Source organism: Selaginella moellendorffii, unplaced genomic scaffold (genome assembly GCF_000143415.4).
Source record: "Selaginella moellendorffii unplaced genomic scaffold, v1.0 SELMOscaffold_41, whole genome shotgun sequence".
Taxonomy (NCBI): Eukaryota; Viridiplantae; Streptophyta; class Lycopodiopsida; order Selaginellales; family Selaginellaceae; genus Selaginella; species Selaginella moellendorffii.
Window position 1 is genome coordinate 403,826 of NW_003314302.1, and position 7,711 is coordinate 411,536.

Consider the following 7,711-nt stretch of genomic DNA (forward strand, 5'->3'; position numbering starts at 1 on the left):
AAAAAGGGTTTAATAAAGTTTATAAATAATAAACATGTTTATAAATTATAATTACAAAATTAATCTAAATGAATAACAACCATTAGATGGTAGAATATCCTAGAATGTCCAAGCAGATTCTAGGTATATTCACTACCATCTCAGTTACAGATTTGCTTAAGCAAACCAATTATTATACTGAACATAGTGGTATTCATATCTCAACTTTGGAGGGTAACTCTTTTTTTTTTCTTTTGAAATGTTTATTTGAGATCTACCTTAGAGTCTACTAAAATGTATAGATTTCAAAGTATAAAATACGATCAAGCAGATATATAATAAATTAGTATAAATATATTTAATATGTATAGTACATATAAAAAGCACTTTAAAACAATAATAATACATGAATTATTCATCGATTGACTATTACATTATATTTACCTCTTTATTAAAAATTTTATTTTATACTTTATGATTCAAAACTTATAACACTATCTTTCATTATGAAAGGTTTTTTTTCTTAGTTTAATCTTTCTTGTGAAAGGTTCAATAAAAAATTTCCTTTCTATGAAAGGTAAAATACCTCTTGAAAGGTATAAAAGCTGTCATAATTGAGGAATGACACTAATATTGTTTCTATGTCTAAATTTGCAATTTAATATTTTATATTTAGTAAGTTTTTCAAGATTGAGACTAGGTAAAAGCCTAAAGCATGTTTTTTTTATAAAGGGGGACTTGTGAGGAGTTCTAAATGCATCATAGGGATAGTAGGTAAGTTAGATATAACTGAACAACTTAAGACATTTTTTATCTTTCCACTAGGCATTTGTCCTTGTTCTATATCTAGCTTGGGTCTAAATCTAAATTTTATACGATGTTAGTTAGTGGAGTATTTATATCTTTGTGATAGTCCATCGATATATTAAAATAATATTAGACTCTATATAACTCTATTTTGCATGTTAGTCTTTTCATTGGGATATTAAATGCTTTAAACTGTTCTAATGTCATTTTGTGTTTCTATCCTTTTAATCTTTAATTATACACTAGAGAGTTGTTTTATATTTTAATTCTTTCACTCCTTAGTTATATGTGCAGGAGTTTAGCTTTATCCCTTCATTTAATGGCTCAAGCCTTGAAACTCTAGTTTTACTCCATTGTCTTTGACACACTTGTTTAAGATTTATGTTTTGCTTCATGGTTATCTTATGACAATTCACTATGAAAACCACATATCTACATTGATGTTTTTTTAATTTATAAACTTGTATCAATTCATTTTTATTAAGTTTAGGAAATAACTATTGATATGTTAAATTTATGCTAAACTCTATCTAGGTATAATATTCTTGAAGTTCAGCTCCATAAAAGTGAAGTTGCACATGGGAGAGTGTTTTATAATATTGTGCTAGCCATGCTAGAGTGAGTGAAATATAAACCCCACAAGGTTTTTGACATGCTATAACATGCCTAACTTAGTCCACTTCTAACATATTTAGTTTCACACTGGAAGCAAACACTAAATTATTAATACACCCTTTACAAATATAATGTAATTCCTAAAAAACATTGTAATAAATTCAAATGCATGTTTAAAGGCTTTTGGAAGAATACCCTAATCTCCATGAGTTGTTGTGTCCATTATATTGTACCATCACAATATCATCCTTTGAAAACATGTGGAAATTCATGAAATATCAGGCATTATACCAAGAATAATAATTGGCAATGAGAACAAAGTGATCAAAACCAATAATACACATCATCTTTGGGATTACATAAAAGAAACTTAGCCAAATTAGCAACAAAAAAAGCTCTAAAACACTATAACTTATATATAAAGGAGCAAATGGTCACTTACCTCAAAAAATGTTTTGATTTTAGAGAATAAACTAAATCATTCTAAGATACATACTCTAAAGATAAAATTTCTCTTGATCTCTTGTCAAGATGATCACACAGTGGATAAGATCCAAATCCTATCAACACAAGGAAGAGCAATACTGAGGTTTTATTCATTCTTAAACGACTCAAGTTTGAAATGTACTTGGCTGCTATGTTGAGACGGATAATTTTTCCTTCAATGTGCTCTCTGAACTCTCAAGAGCTGACACAAGGAGACTACTACTTCTTCCAGCCTTGGAAATCCATATCTTTACCAGCAGGCACCCGGGACTTTGCTGGAACAGCGTCGCCTTAAACTCGGATTTCCCATCAGAATTTCGTTGATCGAATCCTTCTCTTTGATCGCCAGGAGTTCCAGTGATCGCAAAAGAAGCCGCATCGATCTTGCAAGCCACTCCGCCAGCTTCCAAGTGACTCCCAAGATCTCCCAGAACCTCCAACGCACTGCATTTTCGATCGATGCCCTCCAGAACGAACGAGAAACTCCCGCTGCTGCTCGTCCCAGTCCCGAAACAACTTCGCCCAGATCCACTCTTCACTGCTCCAGCACTCGAGAAACTCCATGCCAGCCCCCACCTCGACGTCTTTCCTTGCACAAACTCGGTGGTCTTCACCATCGTCGCTCCACAGCCTCGAATCTCGGCCTTGAGAGCCTTCAAGCTGGATTTCTTCCCGACCATGCTCGTGTACCAGTGGATCTTCGTCCCGAGCTCCACGCTCTCGCGGATCAGCCTGCTCACAAACCCGGCCTCTCCTCCGGCGCAAACCATCTCCTCCGGCGTTCCACCGCAGGCCGTGCGAGGATTCATCCCGGCCTCCTCCATGCTCTCGAAGAACGGTGGATTGCACATACTGAAGTCGAAGATCTCTTCATCTTTCACCACTCCAACGAGCAGCCTGTGGTTTTCTTCCTCATCTTCACCACCATTCTTCGCGGCGCTTCTCACTTCGATCAGCTCCATGAGGTGTGGATTCGCCGCGATGTTCCTCCTTCCCCATTCCAGCGCCACACTCGTCACGTCCGTCGCTACGAACTTCCATCCCCGCAAGGAAGCCCCGAGGAGAGGATAGATCGCGCTAGCACCGGTCCCAATGTCTAGACCAAGAACTCCCCCCTCTGCATTCTTCCCTGGAGCTGGAAATCCTTGGAGCAAATCCTCGATCCAGTGGATGTAGTTTGCACGATTCGTCACCGCCGGGCAGAGCTGGCCGTCGGGAATCCACCAGCCGAGAATGCCGTAGTCGCAATCCAAGAGAACTCGAGTGAGCTCTCTTGTGGCGGCGTAGTCCCTCCAATCGATGCTGCCCCGCCCAGTGGAGGGATTGATCCTCACGTAGCGCGCAAACGAGGCGTAGCGCGCCGCCAGCGCTGCGAAATCTGGGCTGCCCTCGGCATACCTGTTTCGTGGGTGCGTCGATCGCTTCCTCTTCATCCAAAGAACCAATATTAGGGTTCTTCGTTCTCCATCGTCTCCATGGAAGAACCAAGATTAGGGTTCTTCGTCCTCCATGCGCTTTGGCCTTGTCGAGCTCCGCTTGGCAAGATTTCACAGGTGCGCTGCTCTCTCGTCACGATTCTCGGCCTTTCAAAGAATGCGCTCTCTCTTTGGCCAGATCTTACAGCACTCTCCAGGAGCAGCGCTCCGCGAATCCGCAAGAGCTCCGGCGAGATCTCGACAGATTATGCGAGGTTCTTGATCCCGCGGCGGTAGATCGTGCTCACCTCACACAGCTGCTCAAGCAGTGCGGGATTCTCCAGTCCACCTCCGAGGCACGGCGGCTCCATTCTTGGATCGCGAAGACCGGGCTCGATCGGGATCCATTCTTCGCCAACAATGTCGTCCAGATGTACAGCCGCTGCGGCAGCATCGACGAGGCCGCCAGGGTTTTCCATGCCACGCCGCGCAAGAACGCCCGATCGTGCGAGATCATGCTCGCGGCATTCGCGAGGAGTGGGGATCTCGATTCGGCAAAGCAGATGTTCGATGCGATGCCGGAGCCTGGAGTTCCGGCCTGGAATTCCATGATCGCGGCGCATTTCCACAGCGGGGACTCCATCGCGGCGCTGAGGTTCTTCCAGCGGATGATGGCCGAAGGGATTCGTCCCAATCCACGGAGCTTCGTCGCCGCGCTGGATGCCTGCTCCCGGCTGGAAGAGGGAGATTTCATCCACGAGCCCGCGATCGCGGTAGGCCTGGCATCCGACGCCATTGTTGGATTCTCACTAGTGGGCTTCTACAGGCGATGCCACAGGCTAGATCTCGCTCGCAAAGTCTTTGACAAGGTGGAAGAGATCACCGCGCCGCTGTGGACGCAGATGATCGCAGCGTATGCCAAGGCTGGGCATTTGCTCGAGGCGAGAGCTTTGTTCGATGGTCTTCCCGAGAAGGACTCCGTGTCGTGGACGTGCATCATCGCAGCTTACGCACACCGAGGCCGATGGATCGAAGCGAAGCAGCTGTTCGACGAGATGCCCGGCCGCGATGTCATCGCCTGGAACGCGATGATCTCCGCGAATGCCCAGAGCGGGCGCTCGGATCAAGCTCTCGAGCTGCTACTCCTGATGGATCTCGACGGCGTCCATCCAAACAGCGTCACCTTCTTGAGCGCTCTCGAGGCTTGCACCAACTTGAGTGATGCTTCCCGAGGATCAAAGCTCCACACGGAAGGTATGCTCGGCTCTGGCATTGAAAACTCTCGCAAGGTGTCTAACGCGCTCATCAACATGTATGGCAAATGCAGGGAGCTGGGCCGGGCCAAGGCGGTGTTTGACGGCATGAGCGATCGAGACACGGTTTCCTGGACGACCATGCTCGCATCCTTTGCGGAGAACGGTGACTTGGAGCAAGCAAGCCGAGCTTTCGACCGGATCCCGGAGAGACAATGCGTGGCTTTCAACTCGATGCTGGCGGCGTATGCCCAAAACGGGCATATCGAAGAGGCAAAGCAGCTCTACGACGACGCGATCCACGAGCCGGACATCGTTGCTTTCACGACGCTGCTCACGGCATTTGCTCAGCACGGCCGAGGCGAGCAGGCGCTGTGCTTGCTCCGGGCCGGGGATTTGGAAGGACTGGAGATGGATCTCGTCAGCTTCGTGGGGATCCTCGACGCCTGTGCGTGCTGCGGAGCTCTCAACGAGGGAAGATCAATCCACCAGGAGGCTGTTCTTCGCGGTTTCCAGGACGACGTTACCATCGGCTCGGCGCTCGTCAACATGTATGGGAAGTGTGGACAAGTCGAGCCGGGAAGAGAAGTTTTCGACGGGATGCCGTGGAGGAACTCTATCACCTGGAACGCGATGCTCACGGCGTATGCGCAGAACGGGCATAGCGCCGAGGCGCTGGAGCTGTTTCCAGTGATGATCCTCGAAGGTGCCGAGCCATCCGAGGTAACTTTCATCACGCTTCTCTCGGCTTGCGCTCAAGCGGGACTTTTGCAGGATGGCCTCCGCGTGTTTGCTCTCATGGAGCGCGACTTTGGAGTGGCTCGCGGCGCCGGGAACGCTGTGTGCCTGGTGGATTTGCTGGGGAGAGCTGGGAGGCTGGAGGCTGCCGAGGAGATGTTTGCGTGGGTGCCTGTGGAGGAGCGTGATACTGCATGGACGGCCTTGTGGGGGAGCTGTAAGATCCATGGCGATGGTGGGAGAGGTGTGAGAGCCGCCGAGTCTGTGCTCGCGTTGGATCCAGTGGCGTCTACGCCTTACTCGCTACTCACTGAGGCTCTGGTGATGCCACACCTGGAAATCTACTAAGATTTGGAGCTTAACATCAACTTTTATTGGACGAGATTTACAGTCTATAAGAGTTTGATCGCGAGTTTTGGAGCTGGGTCTTTGCGAGATCTGGCACCCATTGTGAGAGAGGGAAATAGTTGCGAATTCAAAGATTCGTTTGGAACGTCGACTTTAACACGACCAAATGGCACAAGCATGAGGTGAGCATTGCGCTGGCGCCACACACGATCAACATCCGAAACAACGAGCAGTTCCTTCCTAACTCCAAGATCGCATCCAGGTTTGTTGCTTTTTCGATCGCATGTCTTTCTAATTTGATCCGATGGATTCACGATGCATGAATTTCTTCGAGAGTGTATCTGGCAGAGAAGACGGGCAAATTCATCTCGCAAGATCCCAGGGGAGACAATCCAGTGGCTCTTCTTCCATATGGCAAGCATTGGTCCAATGTGCGGCCAGGTAAGAGAGAAACATAAAGAACAAAAAGGATTTTTGCTCTTAAAGTATTGTTGTGTTGTTTGTTGTATTTGGTCTTGTTTACCTTGGTTTGTAAGCGCATATCCCTTAGAGCCAGTTGAACTGATGGGTAGTTTTTATCCAAACTAAATTTTAAATTTAGTTTTTTATAAAAATACAAGAAGAAAGTTAATATTAAAAAATTATAGTTATTAAGTTATAATATGTTAAAGGTTAATATATTAAATTATAATATAATGTTATTTAAGTTTTATAAGTTTTATTTAATATTATATAAAGATTTATCATGAAGGTTTGGGGTTACTTTCTCATAGTTTTTCCAGTCCTCTCATTTTTATTTTTTTTTATCCCTCTACTTCTATCTCTGTTTCCATCACTTCTATCTCTCCATTACTTCTTTCTATATTTCCATCTTGTTTTTTTATTTCCTCTTTAGATTCTCATAACAGTCTTTATGTTGTAACAGCTAACTACCTCAAGAAGGATTGAATTAGATTTGTTGTTTAAGCCTAAGATTGTAACACATCATCCTATACTAACTAGGATGTTTATCTAATCAAATGATTATTCTGAATGTGTATCCTTTTTCTCACACTACTGACCTTCTAGATCTTTGAGGGAGAAATTGTTAATTCACTAAGTTAGATTTTGCTTCTATGTATTGGTAAGTGTTAATGGCCGAAGAAAATATTCTCAATATTATTTTTTGTACACTATTTAGTTTATATGAATTCTTTGTGATGTTATTTAGTTTAAACAATGCACTAAGTAGATGATGGACGAGGTTCTTTGCAATATGCTAAAGGTGACTGTTTTATCAATGATGTCTTGATCCACTCAAAGGGGATATAGAAGGAATATATTAATGATGTTAGTAAGGTGTTAGATTGGTTGCAAGAAGTTTATTTAAAGTTGAAGCGATCAAAATGTGTGTTTGGGTTCAAAGATACAACTTATCTTAGGTATCGTATTTCTCGTAAAAGTTTGTAAGTTGATCTTAACAAACTTGTAGCTGTTCTAAAGTTCCCTATTTTAAAGTGTATAAATTATATAGAACACTTCATATGCAAGATGCAATATATTGATCATTTTGTTAATCATCTTTTTTATTATATTGCATTGTTATGATTGATGTTGAAGTTGTCAATATTGTCTTTTATCTAATTTGTGGACTATGAGCAGGCATTTAGAGATCTCAAAGAGTTGTTTTTAGTTTTGGCATATCTTACTTACACTTAACCTTCATTTTACATGTGGATGCTTTCAATATTAAATTTAGAAGTGTGTTAATGCAAGAGAGCCTAAGCATGCCTAGCTAATGCCATCCTATTGCATATATCAATATACATTATAACTAGTAAAAATTAACTACTCCACAATAAAGAATGAGTGTTTCGTAGCAATTTAGGGTTTCAAGAAGATTCATACATATTTATATGGTTTTCGAATATTACTAAAAGGTGATTATATATATTTGTTATTTTGTTATTGAAGCAAAAGAACTTGGTTGATTGTACTATTTTGTAGGCTCTAAAGCTTTAGATATATGATTTTGAAGTTGTTTATGACCTGAGGAGTTTTATAATTGATGTAAATATCCTTTCTCGAGCT

The 7,711-nt window shown here is 43.1% G+C and overlaps 2 protein-coding genes across 3 annotated transcripts; one reads left to right on the plus strand and one right to left on the minus strand.

The window, feature by feature from the left end:
- Nucleotides 1-1,976: 1,976 nt before the first annotated feature.
- Nucleotides 1,977-3,363, minus strand: LOC9634459 (U6 small nuclear RNA (adenine-(43)-N(6))-methyltransferase). The gene has a single exon (XM_002979511.2). It carries the CDS (start codon nucleotides 3,318-3,320, stop codon nucleotides 2,037-2,039), a length of 1,284 nt encoding a protein of 427 aa, XP_002979557.1. The 5' UTR covers nucleotides 3,321-3,363; the 3' UTR covers nucleotides 1,977-2,036.
- Nucleotides 3,362-5,721, plus strand: LOC112349687 (pentatricopeptide repeat-containing protein At4g02750-like). Of its 2 annotated transcripts, XM_024684560.1 has the most exons (3): nucleotides 3,362-3,440; nucleotides 3,502-5,278; nucleotides 5,330-5,721. In XM_024684560.1, exons 1-3 carry the CDS (start codon nucleotides 3,397-3,399, stop codon nucleotides 5,639-5,641), a joined length of 2,133 nt encoding a protein of 710 aa, XP_024540328.1. In that variant the 5' UTR covers nucleotides 3,362-3,396; the 3' UTR covers nucleotides 5,642-5,721. The 2 variants fall into 2 exon arrangements, with proteins under 2 accessions (XP_024540328.1, XP_024540327.1); XM_024684559.1 differs by having other exon boundaries at nucleotides 3,502-5,721.
- The last annotated feature ends 1,990 nt before the right edge of the window (nucleotides 5,722-7,711 follow it).